Here is a 24,743-nt window from a genome sequence, read left to right as displayed (position 1 = left end):
CTCTCTCTCTCTCTCTCTCTCTCTCTCTCTCTCTCTCTTTCTCGCTCTTCATTTATCTATCTACCTATCCTTCTCTCTCTCTTTCTCTCTCTCTCTCTCTATCCCCTTCTCTCTTTCTCTTTCGTACACCATCTCTACGGTGTATGCCGGAACGCGTGTATAGTGGCAGGCAGAGTTTGTCGAGGGGGACTTATTACGTCCCTGGAATTACCATATAAATTATCGCGCGATGAACCCGGCAGAGTGCGAAACTGTGCAGGCTAGGCCCTTTGTCGAGGTTTCGGTTATGGTTAATCGGCCACGTCGTTTAATTGACATTCTGCACCGCAAAATGCCGGTGCCTGCACCTCCTTCCCCCCTTTCCCCACCTACCCCCACTCCCTATCTCCTTCTCTTTGCTATCCTCTTTGTCTCATCCTCTTTCGATCCTCTCTTTTAATTTTCTTCAACGGGTGCAGGATACTATGTTCCTAACGAGAAAGAGTGTATATGTGTGTGTGTATTTGTGTAAGAGAGAGAGAGAGAGAGAGAGAGAGAAAAAGTGAAAGAGAGGTTGTTCTTCTCTCATTTTAAACCCCTCATGAAATTCGTTCGTTAATTTTATCGTTCATCGTTGAGAAATTTTGTAAGTTCATCTGAAACAAAAAAAAATAGTCTTTCTTCTGGCCACAAAATTTATTTTTATTCGTGTTAGTTGTTACCGATATCATGCAACGTGATTAATGTGTTCGTTCCCAAATACGTACGTACGTATTCGAATTAATTTGCAAACGTGATTGGTTTACCGTATTATTAATATATTATACATACTAGGAATTTATCATATAACTTCGTCGATTCTCTCCTTTCCAGTCGTTTTTCTTCACCATCTTTCTCTTTTTCTCTCTTTCTTTCTCGCTCTCTCTGTCTCTCTCTCTCTCTTTCTCTCTCTCTCTCTCTCTCTCTCTCTCTTACTCTTCCTCTCTTTCTCTCTTTCTCTTTCTCCTAGTTTTTCCTTTACGTTTCCATTTAAATTGCATCGCGGTAGAAATAATTTTTTGTTGAGATGTAATTATATAAAAGCGTTAACCGAGAGCAAAGATATGTCTAGATTTTGAGAGAATTTGTTATTATTAATACTATTATTATTATTATTATTATTATTGTTATTGTTATTATTATTATATTTTTATTATTATTATTATTGTTATTATTACTATTATTATTATCATTATCATCGTTTTTGGTGTCTATTTCATTCTACTCTTCGTTCTGATTCCTTCAAAGATCAAAAAATTAGATTTTTATTTTAAAGCTCATAATTTTGAAACTTTTTTTATATATCTAGGATTATGTATCTGGGATATCTGAGTTATAAAAGATATTGAATGTGCTGATATGAATAGCATGAATAATTGAATAAGAAGATACGGCTAATTTTTTTTCTGCCAAGGTAAAAATTTGAAGGAAAAAAATACGTAATTATTATATACGTGAAATTTCATGAAAGCTAATAATGAAGAACGATCGATCGATCAAGATGGAGAGAACAAAGTGTATATATATAATGTATATATATATATATATATATATATATATATATATATACATATACATATATATATAAATATGTATGTACTTTAGAAATAGCCATGTTCCTCTCTCGTGAAGAAGTAAATAATTAGACGAAACCACCCTCGGGTAGCAGCAAGGCTGTCTCGTAAAGGGGCAAAATGGCGTAAAGGAGGCCCGCATTTTCGGAAACGTTATCGAGATTAAAGCCGTATAATTATCTCGGGGTCACGTGATACCACTAGCATCGAGGGGTGCCTCGAGATAGAGAACGCAATGGGAAGGAAGGTTGGTCTACCACCTAAGTCCCGAATCGCGTCTACTTGCTCGTTTGTTTGACGAGGAAAGAAGACTACCGAAGACGATGAAGAGAGGAGAAGAGTGCTCGAAGGATGGTTAAGAGAATGAGAGAGAAGAACGTACTCGATGAATATGCAAAAGTCTTTCTCAAAGCATATCTGGATACGCAGACTAGACTCCTCTCTCTATGTTTCATGCATTCAGATGCCCTTCTTATGAACGAGACGAAGAAGAAAACTGTCGAAGAAGAGAGTCGAACAATGTCGTCTAAGTGTTACCTTCTTCTTCTTCATTAAATGCCGTTTAAAAAGGCAGGCCACATTTCTCGTGAAATTTCCTAGTACGAAGACACGACGCTATGCAAATCCTCCCTCGAATCTCGCGCGAACACGGGGAAACTCTTAAAGCCCTTTTATAGTATGGCTTCTCTAACGACCGAAAGTCGAATCGGTAACCTTCTCTTTCCCTTTTTCACTCTTTTCACGAGCACTCGTGTGAGGGGTGTTAAGCAAGTAACGACTTTTCGTGGTTAAGTATATGTATATATGTAGATATATATATGTAAATATATATATATATATATATATATATATATATGTACATACGTCTAGAGATTTTTAACCTTCTTTCGTAAGAATACGAGAAGGACGTTCTCTCACTCCTGATTTATGTGTCCAAGCCACTTCGAGCCGCGGTAGCTTGGGAAACGAAAACGACGTGGTGGAAACGTGAACGCGATGGAATTCGTCGACCGTTTAACATTCCCTTCTATCCATCGTTCTTGGTAAAACTTCTTCTCTTGGAATTTTCGTAAAAGCGACTCTCCGATCGTGCAACTTATTCCACGACGCACGCCTTCGAGAAATCGCATTAAATCTTTTTCTAGCTCGATTTCGCGAGACCAGGCAGCTACCTAGGTATAAACCTATATACATGTATGTACGTATATATATATATATAATATATATATATATATATATATATATATATATATATATATGTAGTTGTCGTCTGTATAAAAGGTACTCGTCGTCTTTGTCGATACGAATTCGATTGTTTGTGTGTATTGACTTTCATGAACGATGGCGGGAAATAAAGCGACAGGAGGTTACACGCAATGCATTTATTTGTTCCTCGCTTGAGAAAAGCTAGAAATCGTCGTTAAGAGAGAGACTATCGGAAAAGTTTCACGTTTCGGGTAAGGCTATTGCTATCGAAAGAGAAAGAGAAAGAGAAAGAGAGAGAGAGAGAGAAAGGGAGGAAGAGAAAGAGAACAATTTCTTGGCGATAATGTACACGTGTGTTTCATCCGTCGACGATGAGAGAGAATAACTTTCTACATTCTACCCCTCTCTTTCTTCATCTTCCCTTTTCTCCCTATCGAAGGGAAACCACAGAATCTACTCTCCTTGACAGTTACTCTTCCCTCGTTTGCTTGTAATTTACGCCGACGATCTTTATTTGCTTACGCTTATGTGAAAGCATACAGTTAAAGAGCATCGTGGTGCCAGCATAAATTGAGTAATGAAAATTCGATGTTAAATGATGATCTCGTAGTATCAGAGAAACATGTCTCTCACATTGCGTTTACATATATGCATATGTATATATCTACATGATATATACATATGTATATGTAATCTCCTTAGTCAAAAAGATTTGCCATTGGCACGTTTTATTTCTATTTTTGTTTTCGTCTATCTCTCTTTCGAGAATTTTTATATCGTATACGCAACTACGAGAGACCACATCGCACGTTATATCAACTTTTAAACGAAATTCTTTCAAAGTTATGAGTCAGCCTGAAGCATCATCCTGTTTTGTATGGTCTACGGTTATGATCCGTTATAAAAGCATTCTATTATAACAATGCCTTCGTCGATCAACGTAAAGATGAAATAGTACTAATAATAGTAGTAATAATAGTAATAATAATAGTAGTAATAATAGTAGTAATGTTCGAATATAATAATAAAAAGAAAGAAAAGAAAAATAAGTTTTTTTTCAAAGCTTATATTCTATTCTCATTCTTATTTATTTGATATAAATCTATTATACAAAACGTTTCGATTAACTCATATAGTGTTTCAATAGAGTATACTCGACGTTCTCATCACATTTAGGTGAAGGTCGAAGGAGGTAGAGTGTTGATAATTGTAAAGAGGAAAGAGAGCGAGAGAGAGAAAAAGAGAGAGAGAGAGAGAGAGAGAGAGAGAGAGAGAGAGAAAGGAGAATACGAAGGGCCAGTAAAACATAACACCGTTAAAGCACCCTCGCATAAACAACAGAAAAGACTCGATGTGACCTATTAATCGTTATTGAACTTTGAGAAAAATGGCTAGAAAAGATATCTACATATGCAAAAGGATTCATTTTCAGAAGGAATCTTATTTATCCCTTGATCTTCCTCTGTGGTATTCATCATTTATTAACGTTCATTACAATCTTAATACCACTAGATTATCCCATCATTAATTATTTCAAGTATCAAATAAAATACCCTTGTTAATTATATACACACGTTTTAAATATATACAGATATCTATATGTATATAACAAGGATTGAATAAAAGTAAAGGAAAAATATTATTTTTTATGGCAATGTATACAATAGAAAAATACAAAGCTACGACAAGCAATTGGATGGTGCCGTAGTAGTAGAACACTTGTCGAACGCTTGTTGTATTTTCTATTGTTGCTGTACCTATCCTAGTAGTGATACTTCGATGTTGGTACCTTGCTTTCGTTTCATTAAATTTTCACGTTGTATTTGCCGAGAAAATTCCCCGATCAATTTCCGTCGGTGAAAGAGAGAGAAAGAGAGAGAAAGAGAGAGAGAGAGAGAGAGAGAGAGAGAGAGAGAGGGAGAAAGAGGAATAAAGAAAGAGAAAGAAGTAAGATGTCTGTCTTTCTTTCTCTCCTTCTTACTACCAACATCGAAGGACGGTGTTTGTTTTCTTTAATTAAATAGTCGTTTGCTTTGACGAGTTATTTTTTACAAGGGTTTGCGTTATTCTCCGATTCTTTTCTTACGTTCCTTAGGGTGGAACGCACTCGAACGTAATTCAAGAAAGGATCACTGCAAAAAGGAATGGAATGTTCTTATTACTTATCGGATCTCTTACTTCCTTCTCGCGTCGTTCGTTCGTTGAAAGGAAAGAAACGAAGCGCTCGCTCGAAAATAATTTTATTTCTACGTAGAGCATCGATAAGAAAGAGAAAGAGAGAGAGAGAGAGAGAGAGAGAGAGAGAGAGAGAGAGAGAGAGAGAGAAGGAAGGTATTTCATATCTTTCTTCGAGCAGAATTTTTGTATGTAATAAAGATATCTCGTGATTTCGAGGACTCTTTCATTGTGCGAAAGAGAGAAAGAGAGAGAGAGAGAGAGAGCGAAGTAGAGAGAGAAAGAGAATGATATCTTTGAACGAGTCACGCAAAGATAAAGGAAAACGGGAGAGAGAGAGAGAGAGAGAGAGAGAGAGAGAGAGAGAGACAGAGAGGAGAAGAGAGAGAGAGAGAGAAAGAGAGAGAAGGCGTGACACGAGGTTCGATAGTAAGACCCTCCTCTTCGTGGTGGCAATTCCAAACTGAAATTTCATAGTCCAAGGAACAGTGAGTGATCTTAAACTAGTAGCAGCGATCCCTTGGAGCATCAATCAACGAGCTCTGCAATCAAGGAATTCGGTAGTGAAGGACGTTTCCATGGGAATTTCGACAAGCATCAACCACTCGATTACCTAACACCATAGACATTATAAATATATTATGAATCGACAATAGAAAATACGCTCGAGCGTGTAGAAGAAAATAAATCTTACTAAAAATTCTTGAATTTTCAACTAATTTTCACAATAATTATATTAATTGTTTGTGCGTGTTAGTTATTTTATTAAATTAAACTAATAATTAGAAAACTTTTGATCTTAATAGAAATTTGTATTCGAAATGAAAATTATTAATTAATAATAACGAGTAATATATTATATTCATTGCAGATGCTGCAGTGATGGAGGGTGAAGGCACGTTAGGCCGCGGTCATTCAAACGGGGGCCGTGGGCTGCGCCGTCAACGGTCCCTCGAATGGCGAGAACGGCGCGGGTATGGTCATAGTGCTCAATCTAGTAGCGACGACGAAGAAAAAACTCATCGTGTCGTTGGTCCAGCAACAACTTCATCCTCTAATAGGGGAGCTCGAAGCCCTGGGCAAGTCTTCGCCTCTATACTCGCACAACATTATGGCGGTAGGTCTGATAAAAATTTCTAAACAAATTAGATGATTAGAAGATTAGATATTGTATATTGATAATTATTTCTATGTTTGATATTTCTCAATATATTTTAAATACTTATATATATGTATACATATACGCATACCTACACACACATTACGTATATATGTATGTATGTATATATGTATGTAAAGTATATATTATATATAGATACTTTAAATATCTTTAAAAGAAAAGTTCATTGAAAGACAGTTGAAACTTTGATAACTTCAAAGTAGTTGTACATCTTGATCGATACGCGAAAGGAAATCGTGTATTACGGATATCTACGTGAAATTAAATACGCGAAACAACGATTATAAGCGAGCTTCGCTCGTTAAGTTTCGCTCTGTCACTCAACTTTCGAAAGCTTTTAATGGTATACATCAGAGCCGTGCTTTTGCCTCCTTCGCATTGATCTCGTACAGCAATAAGCGAGTTTTGCGTGCCTCGTTCATCATATTCCATCAAACACTCGGAAGGTTGCCCATTCACTTCGCTACCCTTAATCTCTTCCCCAGCTTCCAAGCAAACGTGTAGATTAAAGGATTTGCGAAATTAGTTTTACTTACTTACTATATACCTATAGCTGATATTAACTTTCGAGACGAACTCAAGACGCCTACTTGAATCTTTTCTTGACATTGTCGTACCATCTTTTTAACTTTATCCTTTCGAGATAAGAATCGGTATTACGATCAAATCGGGAAGATAAGAAAAGAAAGCGGAAGCAGAAAAAGTAGTCATTGTTTGTTCCTTCTATTATTCTTGAACATCTCCATCTCTGAATATTTCGATAAATAAAAATTAATATGAAATATTGAAACCACAAGCTCTCATCTATATCACGAATCAGCAAATACGGAACGAAGCATTTAATGAAAAACGTAATAGATTGTTATCGTGTATGTCGCAAAATGTTTCTCTCTCTCTCTCTCTCTCTCTCTCTCTCTCTCTCTCGAATTCTTTCTTTTTACCGTTCGTTTCTCCTTCTCTATCTCTTTTTCTCTTTCTCCCTCGCTCTTTCTTCACGAAGGCCATTTCATCGATTCATCTTGAAAAGGGACAAAGTGGGGGACGCGGTGCATGAACGGAAGGGAGGAACTCAATTAATAGCCATCCTCCGTTTATACTATATTTCTTGGTTGCGGTATCAAGCGAACTGCAACAGCTCACCTCACGTCTGTCTGCATTTGTTCCAATTCACTGGCCGTCGATTACCGCTACCCCCTCGTTCCAAATATACCTCCTCCTCCCTGTCAAATCCTCTCATCCTCTCTCTCTCTCTCTCTCTCTCTCTTTCTCTCTCCCTATCATTCTTCGTATCAACCTTCCCCATTTTCATCCCTATTCTCCCATTTCCGTCTCCTCTTTCTCTTGCTTTTATTCCTCTTCTCTTTCTTCTCTGTTCGCTTTGAACGACGATATAACGTCACGTAACCGCGCGGAAAAGTTTATCGAAAGAAACGACGCCGTCGTCTTCTTCTTTCTTTCCATTTCTCGAAAGTCGATCGATTTCTCTCCAGTCTAACCACAAATCGATATCAAATGCCTTAGGTAAATTTAAAGCTTGATATTTTTTTCTTTTTCTTTTTCTTCTTTATATATAAAATTTATATAATTTTCTATTAAATGAATAATTTTTTTCATTTAAATCGATCCGTCACTGTGTTGTTTCTTTTATAATGCATATATACATATATGTATTATATACACTCTAGGCTAACACTTTTTCTACAAATAAACTTTATTTCAATGTTTCTCTTTCCCTCTTTCTTGTATCTCAAAGGTGGGGGAAAGAGCGAGCGCATGAAGTCGCGATTGCCGCAATGCAGACGTTGCCACCGCCTTAAAATCGACTTGTTAATTATCTATCCGCATCGATTTCGCACCGTTCCCAAGCGAGATAATCAGTGAAAATTGCCAAATCAGAAAACGATGGACAGGAAAGCAAAGAGATTGATGTCTCGATGGAATAAGAAACTTTTACACATTTTTCTCTTATCATTTCTTTTTATATTGAAAATGAATTTTCATGAATTTTCTTTATTTGACTGTAAACAGCTATCGTTCGTTTTGAATTATATTATGAAAATTTTATGTTAAAAAGAAAAAAATAAAGGAATTTTCAATTTTCTTCGAAAAAATTATGTCGATATTGAAGAAGGAGATGATTATTTTTCACGATGTCGTTTTAGCTCTTATCCAACCATGGCAACGCGTTACTATACCCTCTTGTCCCAGACGCAGTCGTATTGTTCCGTTATCGTAGCCGTTATCGTCTTCTTCCGCCTACTCGTATTGCTCGTTAGTATATGCACGATATATCTTGTTACCATCGATCCCTCCGGCCGGTTGCTCACTCGCTCACTCCTGCCAGCTAGTCCGTGAAATTTCCACTATAAGGTATCCTCTTTCCTTTCTCGAACGACATATCTTTTACGGTTTTCCGAGCGAGCCTCCTCTTCTCTCTAACAATGGTATCCAATGTGTCACATTACCAATAAGAGAGGTGGAGAAGAGAATACTATTACTATCGTGACACAACACCAACGTACTATCAGGCAACATTTTCACATCGACGTAGATGGCGGCTCTTAATCTCCGTCTGTTCGGTCATCAATACGTTGATGCTTCTCGTTGAGAGAGGTCCTGTCTCTAGGTTGGACAGTCCACCCGTATATATAGCCTCCATGGCATTATATTGTCAGCTCATTACACCGCTGACGCACATCGTATCACGCTTTACTACCCTCTTGGATAGAAAATATTGACCTCTTGCATATCTCGCGACGTATACATCGTTTATCGTGTGTGTATATATCTATCTATCTATCTATCTATCTATCTATCTATCTATCTATTTATCGTTGTTATCGGTTCTGCATGATATATTCAAATTGTTTTCAGTATCCTTATAGATTATGTCGTATTTTCTCTTGCGAAGGTTTTGAACGAAAAATAAAAGTTAAGATAAAAAAATAAATTATAAGGAATTATTTTCTTGTTATTTTTGTTTCGAAGAATTTCATTTTCCTTTTTCTTTTTTTTTTTTCGATGGAAAAGCAGGAATAATATGGAAATTCTTAACGAAGGATCGAAGTAAAATATCTCTAGGTTTCTAACCGATCATTATACCTGTTCTCAAGGACAGAGAAAGAGAGAAATGAATAATTTAAGGCTGTCGAATCGTACGATCGGGAATCCACGTGTCTGGGAATCGCTTTGAACGTCAAATTATCGGAAGGGACCTCCTTGTACGATCACTCGAATAATTGCGTTACAGACAGTCGATCCATTTAAATCACTCCATTGCCGACAAATGCTTCATTAAAATTCACCGTATCGGCTTTCTATCGCAACGATCGCGTTACGTAATAGGAAAATATCGATGAATCTCTCGGCGGTTAACTCGATTACGTCTTCTTCCGGAGATTTCCTATCGCTTCCTATCTGTCATCTTCGTCGTCTTCGTCGTCTTTGTCGTTGTCGTAACATTCACTATTCGAAATAGAGAAATTTATTTATCCTATTAAAAAATATTATATTATATTTCATATATTACATTATATAAAAATATATTTTTAAATCGTCAAATGAATATTTGAAAATTAGAATGAAAATTTTTTTAAATGTATTAAATTTGGCTAAATTTACGAGATAAAATGCGTTGAGTTATGTAGAGTTCCTGCGGGATAATTTTGTTGGACGTAATAGCGATTCTAAAACACCGGATGATATTCCTAAAGGGTGGAATGCAAATGAGCGAGGTTTAGATGAAAGGGGTGCGAGAGTTAGGCCTACATAACACCGTAAGCACCGCTAGAGACACGATGCTAGGCGGCAAGCTCGTTCCTAGCAAGCGAGAGAGCTGCCTATGTCGCACACCGGCCACCACCGCAACATGGTCCAGTGCAGTATGCCAGTACATATGTACCTCTGCGCATCGCCTATAAATTTCACTACAAATCCCAACCCCCATATCCCACTTCCGAGCCCTTTCTTAATGTCTCCTGGTACGCGTTCAAGCGTTCGTTCTATTTCTACGCTCTAAGATGTCATCGTTCTTAGAACTGAAAGAGAATTTCTCTTCTTACTTTCTAAATATAATATATATTTTGGATACATAAAAAGAAGAAATTTGAGTTATGAGGAAATAGAAAATTTCATCTTCGACATTTCTTTATGACAAGTAAAGTTTTTAAATCGTCAAGTTTCCCTTTATTGCCCAACAAATTTCTTTTTTTTTTTTTTTGTTATCATCGTCTCGATTACATCGTTGATTAGTTTTCGTACAGAGATCAGTAATTTTTATGGAACGTCGAATGATCATAGAGGAGTCTGTTGGGTATCCTTCCTACATCCCTTGCACTCACCTTCATAAATATCACTTTCGTTTTACGCAGATATAGCTTTTCATCGAGAAAATAAACACCCGGGAGGTATGGTTACCCTAACGATAGAGGGTAAGGTCTTGGCCCTTGATCCGCTTGAAATGATGTTTCTCTAGACTCGTTATTGCTGGCTTGTAATTAAGCCAACGTTCCTTCTTTTTGACGAATCAAAACACGCCACGCCTCAGTACACATCCTTCGATATTTTCCGAAGCTAAGTAAACACTTTACGTCGTCATCATCGTCGTCGTCGTTGTCGTCGTCGTCGTCGTCGTCGTCGTCGTCGTCGTCTTCCTTCTCTGAGTTTAATAATCTCGATAATGGAGCATGGTTGTCGTCGTTTCGCGAATTTGTCAAGACGATAATAGAGAACTCGTGTCGATATACCTACCTAGCACTTACACGATTACTTGTGTATCTATTGTTTACGTCGAAATAACATTTTTCCTACAAAATGACCAACCCGATAAATTAGCAAAGTTTTCAAGGCATCGCTACGAAAGAACGGGCTACGTTTATATATACCCATCTACTGCCGTGTTCTGAAATTAAATTCATCCTAGAGGTGACCGTAATTGCGAAAGAGCACCGAGGTCTCTCGTAGAAACCCCCAAGAGAAGAGAAGAGAAGAGGAGAAAAGAGAAAAGAAGAGAAGAAAGTGGAGAAAGTTTTAGCGGATCGGTGGTGGCTCGTCGTCTACTTCGACGTTGTTGCCAACATTACTGCTGTTGATGTTGTTGTTGTCCTTCTCGTGGATGAGATCCCAACGCAAGTGTTGCCATAAGAAAGTAAAAGAAAAAGGAAAAAAAAGATGGTGTGAGAGAGAGAGAGAGAGAGAGAGAGAGAGAGAGAGAGAGAGAGAGAGAGAGAGAGAGAGAGAGAGAGAGAGAGAGAGAGAGAGAGAGAGATAGAAAAAGGTAGAGGAAAATAGGGAAGCAAGCCGATAGGGGTTTCTCATTATTTTAAGTGACTTCGGAAGTGGTAGAGCATCGCGTATATGCACACCATATATCACCACTTGCCACTCAGCCCTGCAGTATCGTATAATCGAGTTGTCAGGCAAACTACCCCTTACGGAGAATGGGTCCACTACTATCGTTGTGTCGTCGCCGCAGACGCCACCGACGCCATAGTACTTGCCTAATGCACGCATTATTACGTTAGGCGCATTTAAAACTCCTCCCCTATTAGCAGTTCGCCGTCGTCTGTCGTCTGGATCGATTGTGAGCCACCTACGACCTTCTCTCTGCCTATACCTTATACCTATATACTTACTTACCTATGGGTACCATCTCTATGTATGTATTTCTACGTACTATCGTCGAGATACCGGTGTTGCACAGGTGTAACTTAGTTTCACCGGTTAGGTGGATTTAACGTTGGGAATGTAATTAAACGAATACGTTGGATATACGTAACTATATATACGTATAGAGATAGAGAGTCTCAGAAAGCTGCTAGCCACCAATACGCTCGCATACTCTAAAGTATCCTCGTACGGGTAACTATCGCTCGCTTAAACTTTCATACCGACCCTCTATATTAAAACCGAGAATCGTTGGATTAAGTTTGATCAGGATAAATGATTAGAAATCTTTATAAAATCATACAAATAGAACATTCCTATTATATTATAATAATCATATATCGAAATAAGGAATGTCTATCTAAGCTAATTTCAATCTAGAACACGAGAAAAATTAATCTTTCCTATTCATCGTACGTACTCCACTGTGGGATTAAAAGTTCCAATTACTGGACGATATGCGGTCGTTAGAAATAATTAAGAATGCTAACGAGCTTATTTAATGAAATTCTTAATTAGCACCGTATCGTTTTTTCCTTTCCCCTCTAATTATTTATCTTCTTTTCTTCGTTTTTCTCCCGGTCAAAATATTAACGAGAGAACGCTAACGTTCAGAGATCGTCGAAGGATCGAACTTTTGGAGGTTTTTAATATTAACGAATTGATTATATTGTTGTAATTCTCTTCATATCGGAATAATAACGGTACCAGCCGCACATCCATATTCGTTTTGCGGAATAAGAAGCGAGCCTATCTAACGTAACTCGTGCGCGAGCTCTCATTTAATAATGCAAAGAGAGAGAATACCCCTAGTCTCGAAACTGCGTGTGTAAGTCGTGATTAATATTTCAGATGTCGAGTGGGGGAGGTCGGTTGGCGAGTAAGAAAGGGGGGTAGGAGAAGGGGCTGGTAAAAGTAGGAGGGTGAGAAGAGTGGCGGCGAAAAGGTATGGGTACCTCGAGAAGCAAGTTACACGAAAGGACTACTGACCATTGCGAAACCTTGCTCAGCCGCCGAGCTTTCGTTGTGTCCGGTTCTCCTTGTTAATTATTCGCAAAGGAAATTAATGTACTCCTTGTAATAATTTACGTCGGGACCGACGAACGAACGAACGCGCCCACGTAAACGGAATTATTCACGCTTCGTGATTCCCGGAAGTTCGGCAACGATTTTCACGCGACGTTATGAGAGAGAGAGAGAGAGAGAGAGAGAGAGAGAGGGGGAGAGAGAGAGAGAGTGAATATTTGTAAATATCCATAAAGAAAAACTAGATATTCTTTGTTTAAATTAGAATCGAAAATATCTCTTAATAAGAAGGAAGATGATGATGATTTTTCTGTTTTTTTCTTTTTTAATTTTATTTTCAAACGAGACTTAAAAATATAGAGAAATTCGTTCATTTCGAATGTGTTAATTACACGTACCTACGGAAATGCGAGTCGGATTATCTAAAACGAAACGTTGGAAAAGTCATTAACGAAACTTTCGACTTAACGATTTTTACTTTTCCTTCTTCTCTGCTTGCTCGAATTTCGACTCTTCGTCGTCAAAATCTCCGACTCGACTGGCCCGGTTAAAAATTTTTAATACGACTTTTCAACTAGTAGCACCGATTTTCAATGATCCAGCTTCCTTCTCTTTCTATTTTCTATTATTCCTCAGCTATAATTTTGCCAAATCGGAAAATTCTCTTCTCACGATTTATTTTGAACTATTCTTTATAAACAAATTCAAGGATCATTCGAAAATGTTGTCCTCATTCGCGAAGCAAACTTTATGAAACAGATTCAATTGCGTGCAAATTTTTCTTCTTCCTTCTATATTTGCAACATAATGGATTTACCGAGATCGTCACTTAACTTTCCGCATCTTGCTTATCACGGCGATGTTTTAGCGCGAACGATAACCCGTTGAAATATGTTACGAGCTCGCCGTTTCCGGGAGTGTTACAGTAAGGGGGCCTTAGATCTTCTAATCTATTTGACATATTACTCGCTACAGTCAAGCGATTGTTTTCATAGAATACTTAAATCACAAACTATATTGTTGTGCCGTCCTCGTTTAATTGTATCGCGATTTATTTTTTTCTTTCTTTTTTTGTTTCTTTTTATATTTTTTTTTCTTTTTTTTTTTTTTTTTTTTTTGGTAAAAAAAAATGAAACTCATTTCGAAACCTTCGATAATAGCAATTAAAAAAAAAAAAAAAAAAAAAAAAAAAAAAAAATATCTCGAGAATAAATATATATTAAAAAGCGTTGGCTGCATATGTTTTTCATATACCCCTTAGGAAAATAATTTACAGTACACATGCACCGAATAAATCATCGTCGATTCGTCGTTTTCCACGAAAAAGAAACGACGACTGATTGGCTTTTCATTAGCAACAAACGCTATGATTGAAGTCGTCTAATCTTCCACCTCTGTCGACTCATATTTCATGTATTTTTGTTCGTCGCTGGAAAGATCGATTTATCCACACGTCGGTGAAAAACGATACGTACTTCCTCTCGTCTCGCTTTTATATAAATCGTGATAACGAATCGCCTCGAAATAATTAAACAGTTCGACGAGCTTAATCGTTTCGTTCGTACGAGTTTATACGATTTAATGCCTGAAGAATTTCTCGTTCGATGGAACGAATATCGTCCAATGACTTGCAAAACAAAAGGCACGAGAGAAAGATAGGATATTGTTAATGTCTAAAGGAGGGTATTAACAATAAAATCGTCAAATCTCTCAGCTTTGAAAGAAATTCGTTAGATGCGACGACGCTTTTTCACACCTGGAATATGATATTGATTAAATATAATACATTGAAATATACTTTATAATTTTAAATATTATAAAAAAAAAAGCATGTCTCGTAAAATATACAGTGGAGACTTTTGCCTATCGATTAGTATCGAATCGATAGATATTTATGATATTAGACTTGTTAAAAAATTTTTCTTCGTAAAATAAAACTCTATTTTCGATCTATCTATAATATATTCGGTCTATATATAAAAAAAAGTTTGAATAAAATATCAAGTGTAAATGATATTAATTTAAAAACATCGGAAGGGCGTTAAAAAAAATGTCACGAAAGCGTTAGTTGTTAACGATTCATGAGACCGCTACGTCGGCTACGAGAGAAGAACCAATTAAAAAGTATTAACACATGAAAAAGTGCTAACGAAAACACGGGGACGCGAGTACGAGTAATGCAATTAACATTGTCATGTTAATGAGAAAGAGAGAAAGAATGCACGAACGACAGGGTGGCTTTCGAACGACGACAACGACGACGACGATGATGGACGCTCGAAAAAAAAAAATCATTAACAAAACCACCGAGCTTACGTCGTTTTTCATCCCGATCGAGATTGTTAAAGTGGGAAAAAATTGCGAACAATTTGTTCCCGTTTTTTTTCTTTTTTTTTAACTGTTTATATATACTTTCTCTTATTATGATGGAAACAAATCATATAACGAGATTGATCTTTAAAAAAAAAAAATTTTATAGCAAACAAAAGAGAAGATATATATATATATATATATATATATATATATATATATATATATAATACATAGATTCAAAATTATTTTTGATTCATTTTATTTATACGGGGTATTATTTTTAAGTGCATTCCAATCTCAAAGGAAAATTCATTTTGATTTTTTTTCCCCTATATAAAATTCATATATTTACACCATCATATTAACCTTTCCTCAAAGTATATACATACATAGACTTGATACCTATCTGCCTATTCACGAGGAGGGTAGCAATTACGCGATCATTTTGTGATACTTCGTGTCTCCTCCCCATAAAGCAAATCGCAATAACGTTTCCTTAAACCCTCTTGGGGCTCAAAATGGTAATCTCTCGGCTTCTTCTTATCCCTTCAGGCTTTCTACCTCCGATAGCGATGTTGTGTTGTGTCAGTAGCAGCAGCTGCGCTTCCGATCCGACGTTTTAATTTGCCTTGCTATTATCCACCCTCTATCAAGAAAGACATCATACTGGAAACAATTTATTTATCTAGTTTTCGTAATAAATATCTTCAAGAAAAATATATTATATCGTATAAAAATAAGAAACAATTGCATTTTTCTAAGCGAACAAATAGAACAAATATCGTTGCAAATTCGATGCAATAACAATGTAAATCGTAATTAAATTCTGTTGAAAATTCATGCATTTCCGTAATAATATACGAAATATACCGAGTGAACATGCACGGTCTACAGCACGGCATACTTCTTATTATTACTTTTGAAAGTGCATAGAATATTAAGTTTGAAACATTGTAAACGGAATACGTGAGCTTTGAATATCTCGATTCTGTTTAGAGAATCCTCTTTCAAAAATTCTCTTTTCTATTAGCTTAGATTTTCTTTTGCGAAATTTCTTTCTTCAAATCAGTTTCCTTTTTTTCTTTTTTTTTTTTGTCGATGCGTTTTCGTCAAACATTGAATGGAACATTGCAAAAAGAAAAAAATTAAAATAAAAAAATAAAGAAAGAAAAGAAAACAAATCTGAGTATTGCTCACACGTACCATACACGTTTATTAAGACAAACAAACAAAAATAACTAAACAAAATGTCCAGACAATTCGAGCAAAAGCTAGTAACGGGAAAGTTACTTGCTTTATCGTTTTTTCCCAGTTCGATTCTCTCTGTGCATGAGGGCGAGCGTAAAATCTCGCAAATATTTGGCTATGCGCGTGGATGGATTAAATTTTTTTCTCCGCGCTTACGAACTTCATAAAAAAAAAAAAAGGAAAAAGGGAAAGAAAAAAAACGAGAGAGTTACATTGCGTTTGTCGTATACCCTCTCTCTCTTTCACTCTATCTTTCTCACTCTCTCTCTCTCTCACTCTCTCTTTCTCTCTCTCTCTCTCTCTCTCTCTCTCTCTCTCTTTCTCTCTCTTTTTCTATTCGTCGCGTACGATTTTTTTAATCCACTTTTCGCGTACACGTTCGTTAAGGTATCGATTCGCGTGTAACGATTACGAGAGAAAATAAGCGGATAGTAGTATAGGTAGGGTTAGTAGAATTTTTTTTGTTTTAAATGAACAATTTTCCATCCTTCCGTCATAGTCAGAGAAATAATAAAAATAAACGTTACGTATAAATTAATTTCTCTTAATAAATACAAAAACGAATAATATCTAATTTAAGATATAATATTTCTCGTTAACTCATAACAATAAGAATATCTAATATTTTAAGAGCATTGAGAATCATTATTAGGTGACTCGTTTTCTCAAAAGTACATACACGATATTATAGGCTTGTTTTATCAAAGAACTCGGTAGTCATTTAAGAGGTAGAATAAGAGAGGGATGTAATGCTCGTGAAGGAAAGACAGAGAGCAAGAGAGAGAGAGAGAGAGAGAGAGAGAGAGAGAGAGAGAGAGAAGTTAAAGAGTAGAAAGAGAAAAGAAGAGAAGAGAGACGGTCGCGCTTTCAACGGGAAGCCACTTTGCACCTGTTGAAGGTATAACTTCTTGAAGATTTCCCCTCTCTCTCTCTCTCTCTCTTTCTCTCTTTTTCTTTCTCTTCTTCTCTTGTTCTTTCCAAGTATCTCGTCGGAGCACTCAAGGCCACCGTACACTCTTTGCTCTCTTAAAGTTATCAGAAATGTGTCATCGAATATCTCCTACGCATTTTAGCCTGGACGACGTATCGGAAATTGCTTTTCAAGCGCGGACGACACTCAGCGGCACGCCACGCAGTCAGTCTCTCCTTTGTTCCTCGTGCGTGTGACACATGTTAGAAAAATGCAAACGCACCCTTCCGACGTCTTCCGCTTCTCTCTCTCTCTCTCTCTCTCTCTCTCTCTATCTGTCTATCTCTGTCTGTCTCTCTCTCTCTCTCTCTCTCTCTTTCTCTCTTTCTCTCTATTTCTGTCTCTTTCTTTCTCTCTGTTCTTTTCTGTTTGGCAACACATGTCTCCGATTTCTGCCAAAGTGATTTTTGACATCTATAGGAAATCACTCTTTGTTGCATTAAAATAATTTTCAATGAAAAGAAATCGTTTTTTAATATGATAAGAAATATAAAACGATTAATATCTCTCGAAAGACTGGTTCATCATAAAAATTTGAAAATATTTGTGATTTAAAAAAATGACATTTGGATTTAAAATAGTTGTTGAAAAAGCAACGAAGTTGTTTCGTAATTAGCGATACGATCGATAAAATGAACGAACGAACAAACGAACGAACGAGATTGTTGAAAGTGCAAAACAATTAGTATCGATCGAATAATAAATATTCCATAATATGATTTCAAAGAATTTGTATATTTAGAAATGATATTTAGCTTTAATTTTGAATTTTAATTAACAAACGTATATCTCATTCATATTCTCGTTGAACATTTGGCGAGAAACGACATAATATTCTCGTGTACTTCGCCGTCGAAGTTAGGAGATAAATAAATACGTATGCTAATTTTATTGGAGTTTTTTTTTTCCCTTCTCGCCTTGACGATTTGAACGACATATTAAATACGAATTTCGATTATACGGAATTGCGAAATCCGTTGGTCCGACGAATTCGTTTCTATGGATATGTGCTCCTCTGCCCCAACACGCGGACCATAGTCGTGGCTTTGAGGGGCGCGGAGTTCATATTGATTTAGGCATCGAAGAACGCGACATTCCAAATTCCAGGGATATTGGAAATATTTAAATTTCTTTAATGCATACTTGTCGTAAAAAATCGTAGGAACCATAAAAACAAGGATTGCCTTTTCCTTTATATTTTTTTATCCTTTTGTATCAAAATGGATTTTTCTTTTTTTTCTTTTTTTTTTTTTTTAATAAATATAAATCTCCTAGTTTCATTATTATACATAATATATGTATACGTATGTATACCAATATAAACTGGATAACGATTAAATCGATTTATTCGTTGGATACATCGATATTATTATTGCCTCTTTTAAATACGATTCTTTAAAAGGTTCGCACCACCAAAGTGTGTTAACCGGGAATACATTTTCACTTGGTTATTCTTCGAACAAAATTCCACGTTTCTTTCCACGATGTATTTTCACAACGTTTGTGGAATGGAAATTAGATGAATCGAAGCACGATTGCCCACTCTGCATACTGCTCGTTAAAACAGGAAAAATACGATTACAATAACATATCGTGAGTTTTCTCTTGTCCGAAGGGAAAGCTCGGTATAGTGTCGACTTTCTTCAAATGCTCGTGTCGTAGTTAAATCACCGTACGCGGCTTACGATCATTGCGTGGATCTTTTCGAAAGGCCCGAACGCGGTAAATTCCGTCTTGCTGCGTTGGAATAATCTCAAAGTATTACGGAATATCAAAAGGTTATACCTAGCTTATGTAATAGGTGTAAACGCTTACAAATTACAAATTGCCACGCGATCTCTCTTATCTCGTATCTCTTCACATGTTCACGAACGTTTAAAATCGATTAACTTTTTCTTTCATGGATGAAGAAAATGATCGATAATATAATTTATTAAAGATCACACGACTTTATTGTCTTTTATATTAATATTTATAGAAAAAATATTTTTATTTATATTTACAACATTAATATAAATTGAAGTGTTATTGCAAGAAAAGCGACGATATAATTCCGCACGAAAAGTTACCCCATCTAGAAATCACTATCGAGCGACGTTCATGAAATATAATATATCAAATAAAAAAATATTCCCCGAAGGAAACTAACACCGTGCGTCGTTCGTCTGTCGTCCATCGAATCATGCCGAGAAGTAGATTTCTCGTCTAGAAAATTTGTCTCTACTTGTAATCGAAAACGTTCGCGAGGTTTCTTCCCTCGAATAAACGTCGCATAGTGGAAGCATTGGAAAGGGCCGGAGGCGAACTCTTCCGCAAGTTTCGGACCAACATCGTTGAGGACGAAGAGGACGACGAAGAGGACAACGAGAACGAAGCGCATTCGATGGCCGAGCCGCTTTGGTTTCGTTACTATGGTAACCATCCCCTACAAACAAAATGCGTCCTACACAGAACGTGCGGCCGTTTCACTCTCCCTCTCTACAACCTCTGCCTTTTCCTCCGCTTCCTCTTTAACTCCCGTCTCCCTCGAATCCGGCTAGCCAGCATGCGTTTAGCCCAACTACGGAAACGAAACGTCGTTGCCGTCGTTGTCGTTGTTGGCCCCGAAGAAACAGAACAGGACTTGCTACTGGACGAGAAGACAAGACGTTGTAAATTGTATCGTGATGTTTTCTATCTTTCTTCCTCTCTGTTTCACCATTCACTAGCTTTTGCTACTACTATTACTTATGTTTCAATGGTAAAGATAAATCGTTTGGTTGTGCTAACTCGCACGAGGAACGAAAGCGTCGAAAGCAACGGCGACGTAGTCGAGCACGCGATCGACCGCTGTGATTAACTCTCTTTCGCTCTGTTTCTCTGTTTCTCTCTCTCTTTCTCTCTCTCTCTCTCTCTCTCTCACCGTTTCTGTCTCACTCTGGCACTCTTCGATTAAAGATAACCATTGACTGTTCATTCGGCTCGGCCCACTGCTAATCCAACGATCGATTATTCTCTTATCACTAGCCACATGACGAATGGTTCGACGACATCATCGAATTTCCGAGTATTCCTGCTTTCGAATATTCGCGATAAACTCGAATGATATTTCGTTTGTTCGTCATCTATGATATGGACGTTGTATATTATGATATTATTTTTTTACTTTTTCTTATAAATACAATTGAAAAATTCCTGCCAATCTAAGTTCTTATTAATTAGTTCAAATAATACAAATATTGTATATCTTTATAGTTCCTGTAAATATATTTATAACTTTAAGATACTCATAGAATGGAAAGAAGGAAGAGAAAAAAATATAGATCTTTTTAAATTCAAATCCATATGGATTAGAAAATTCAATAGAGGAAGGTAAAACGATGGAAGAGAGGGAGGAAGAGAATCTATGGGGCAGGAAAAGAAGGTTGAGAAGAGGGAGACTTTAGAGAGCAAGAAAGAGAGAGAGAGAGAGAGAGAGAGAGAGACAGACAGACAGACAGACAGATGAAGGAGGATGAGGAAGAGGAAGAGGAGTCAGTCGGAGGAGGGTGACGGAGAGAGAAGAGGGCATAACACAATTACATGTGGGGTTGATGCTGGTGCTCTTGCTCTCAGCAACGAGAGAGCATACCGTGGCTCATCGTAAGGGGAAAGAGAGTAGTGGGGGTTCGGGAGGAGAACGTAGGGCGGCCCCAACGGTGGTGGGTGCCAAGATTGAATATGAAAGTTTAATGCGAGCAATATCAGCGCCACTGGCCCGGCTCTCGGCTACTCACTCTCAGACGTCTCGACTATCAAGGCTGCACATCTTGCCTTTCTCTCTCTCTCTCTCTCTCTCTCTCTTCCTTTTTCTCTCTCTCATATAACCGCTTCTCCCTTTACGATGATCTTTGATCTTTTACCGTGTTAAAACTAAAAGTAGCAGAGAAGAAACGCCATCGATTTCTTCGATTATTGGTGGTGAGATGAAATTGACTTACATACATATACGCGCGCTAGCACGCGCCCGCCCACAAATATATATACACGGACATATATGATATTCACTTAATAATACAATAATAACTATAGAAGAGATTTTGAAAATATATTGTATATTAAGTAATATAAAAATCTTGTAAAATTTTTTTCTTTCTCCCCGAAGAGAAATGAATTTTTTTCTTTTTTCTTGGTGTTCTTAACTTGAAACTTTGAACTCGTGTTCGATGGTATTCGTAGCACAACGTGATCGATTATAATCGTTGTCGTTTGGACAAAGTATAAGAGAAAAGAAAAGACGAAAATGCGAGGACCGATCGTCGATTATCGTCCGTACGCGAAGAAGGCAGAAAAGAGAAAGAGAGAGAGAGGGAGAGAGAGAGAGAGAGAGTGAGAAAGGGAGGGAAAGAGAGAGAGAGAGAGAGAGAGAAGAAGGAGAAAGGATAATAATCAATTAAAAAGTTAGTACTGCACGAGGATATTTCGCTTGTGGATGAATTTCACGGGCTTGCTAAGGCGTTTAGTGACTATGCCTTCGGCTATTTGTAAAACTTTCCTCATTAATTACCGACTACGTTCGATCCTCCTTCCCGACCATCCCTCATCTCCTTCTTCTTCTTTCTTTTGGTGCATCGATGTCCTTAAGAAAGAAAGAGAGAGAGAGAGGGAGAGAAAATGTATCTGTTTCTTAGCGTATTCTCTCTTACCCCTTTTGTCCCCACGCATCGAGGTAGAAACTTTAATAGAGGATTAAAGAAAAGGCAAGCCTTCTTGCAAACGACAATTAGCTACCAATTAACAGAACAAACATCACGCCCCTTGCACGCTGAGTCACACTTTCGATAAGGTCGAAAATCGTTTATCGTCATGGTATTATTTTCTCTTCGATTTTTACTTCCTTCTAAAGAGGATTATCTTCGAAGGTGTTAGAAAAGAGGGAGAAAGTCGAGCTATCATACTTTCCTTAAAGAATGCTGTACCATAACTCAAGAATACTGCGTGAGTTTCGCTTAAGCAAATACAGCTTGGGTCAAACGGCGAGAAAATAGACACCAGAAGCATCTCCAAAGAGGATTTTCACAAGGATTTCGTAAAAGACTGCTCGGGAGACAATAAAATAAGATGACGAGACGGTCGCTAAATATGACAGCTCTCTTTTATTATCTCCATATAACTTTCGTATACATATATATATATATAATTTATTATATTAGGGGGACCGGAAAGTAATGTCGCTTTCTTAAATTAAATTCAAACGAATAAATTTTTAACAAGTTTTTATTTTTTAATCACAATCAAATATCGACATGCGCAGAAACGACATTACTTTTTATTATATATATATATATAAAATATATATATATAATTTCGGATGAGCTCTATTTTAAATCTATCTTGAATTAAAAAATTACGAGAGGATAGTTCAACTTAATATTTGTTTATATATTTTTTTTTATTTTAGATTATATCTTGATTATGATCTAAAAAAGTATGACTGAAAATATTATACAATAGATGATTTATTATAGTATTAAAATATACGAGAAAAACAATTTTTATGCATCCCATATAATTAAAAGTTGAACACAAAGTAAACTAATGTAATTATAAAATCGATTAAATGACAAACGATAAAGTTTCGACGTTCAACGATATGTTTTAGGTGCCGGTGATCGTTCTTATCGCACTGGCTCGGACACGGAGGGTGCCGCAACGACGGACAACCCTACGACGCCGTTTCCAACGCCACCACCAACGTTGACGCCAAATCATCGACAAGCTTCCCCGTTTCCTCTCGAAAGCACCAACTCTCGGCGGCATCATTACAACGGGAGCGTATCCTCGGACAGATCTCGCAATGGAAACGGTAGGGATTTAATTAGATTCAACGCGAATGCACGCGAAACGATAATTATGAGATCAGTATGACTTATTTCGCTGACATTTATTAACATATTTAACACATTCGCCGGATTATGTTAATCGAGATAGCTAAATAATGACTTTGTATAATTTAGAATCATCTATTTGAATGAGAAAAATATAATTTGAAAATTTAAACAAAAATTCGGATTAATTAACAAAGTTGGTTAAATTGCATAAATAGTAAAACAAAACAAAATCAAAATATATACACGATGAACTTGATACTTGCATATAATTAAATAATAACAATTCAACATGTAATTTTAATAATTATGATTTATCAAAACATACGAGAAATTTTTACATTATTTCATTATGTGATAGTGAAAACTAAATGTCAATTTTCATACCGTCACATTTTTACAAAACTTTTTTACCAAAAACCTTATCACCATGAAACTATTCGAAGTCGATCTCAATAGGCTATACCAAAGGCAATGGCCGTCGAGAATTCGAAACGTTTCGAGGTTAAGAAGCGATAGCGTCTGATCGAGAATCTTGGTATCGTGCAGGTGAAACGGTATATGCGGCACCAAGCAAAAAGACGAATACCGCTGGAGGAGGAGGAGGAGGAGGAGGTGGCGGTACCTTAGGTCGAAGAACACGCCGAGGTCACGCAAGCGCCTTGAGTAGTAGCTCAACTGCGAGCGACCGTTCAGAGACCGTCGTCTTTCCCGACGAGCATTCGCGTATACACCTTGGCAATGGTGAGCCAACCAATAATTAATTAATCCATGATAAATTTTTTTTTAATTCAATTGATCGTATTCATCGCATGTATCGATCTCATCACTGGATCATGAATTTCAGACATGTTAGGTATCGTCTCATTTTTTATTTCCATCGCTTCATCTAATAATTCATGTCGTATCGTTTTTTACAATTTATTTTTCATATTCATCAAGCTAAAAAAATTATATATCGTTGTACATCGACGACAATAATGCTAAGAATGATTTAATATATAGTACGATCGAGATCATTGAGAGAGAGAGAGAGAGAGAGAGAGAGAGAGAGAGAATGCGAGGGTTGCGAAGGGTGAGAGAGAAAGAGAAATACAGGTCAGTTCAAGGAATCGCAACGTAAAACTTGGCGCGATAAGTTAACGATCCGTGCCTCAAACGCGATTACGGTGCTAACCTTATTATCGGCTGGTATCGAGCCCCTGGCCGAAGTTAAATCGGGTTTCGCGTAAACGTGTTTCTCGTTAAAGGCTTAATATTAATAGTCTTCCGTGTAGCGAAACGTAAAGATCCAATCGACTTTGGAATCTTTGATGTGTAGTACTTCGATACTATTTACGGAGACAAAGAAGAAAGAAAATGAAGAGATTCTTATTAGAAAGATAAAATAATAATTAGTAATGAACAATATATTTACAATTTCGTAATAAAAATGAGAAAATATAATAAAGAATACAGTATATATATTGAAACAAAAAAAAAAAAATATATATATATATCCTATCTATACAAAAAAAAAAAGA

General features: G+C 36.8%; 1 protein-coding gene across 8 annotated transcripts in view; it reads left to right on the top strand.

The window, feature by feature from the left end:
• Positions 1-24,743, top strand: part of LOC124947620 (teneurin-a) — a 487,449-nt gene that overhangs the window by 156,942 nt on the left and 305,764 nt on the right. For all 8 annotated transcript variants that reach the window (XM_047490033.1, XM_047490032.1, XM_047490031.1 and 5 more), the window contains 3 exons: positions 5,845-6,090; positions 22,995-23,198; positions 23,770-23,964. In XM_047490033.1, coding sequence (XP_047345989.1) covers positions 5,856-6,090; positions 22,995-23,198; positions 23,770-23,964 — 634 coding nt within the window. In that variant the 5' untranslated portion in view covers positions 5,845-5,855. The remainder of the gene's footprint in view (positions 1-5,844; positions 6,091-22,994; positions 23,199-23,769; positions 23,965-24,743) is intronic.

This window comes from Vespa velutina, chromosome 3, assembly GCF_912470025.1.
Source record: "Vespa velutina chromosome 3, iVesVel2.1, whole genome shotgun sequence".
NCBI classification, from domain to species: domain Eukaryota; kingdom Metazoa; phylum Arthropoda; class Insecta; order Hymenoptera; family Vespidae; genus Vespa; species Vespa velutina.
The sequence above is the reverse complement of the archived record's forward strand: the minus strand, read 5'-3'. Positions and strand labels throughout refer to the sequence as shown.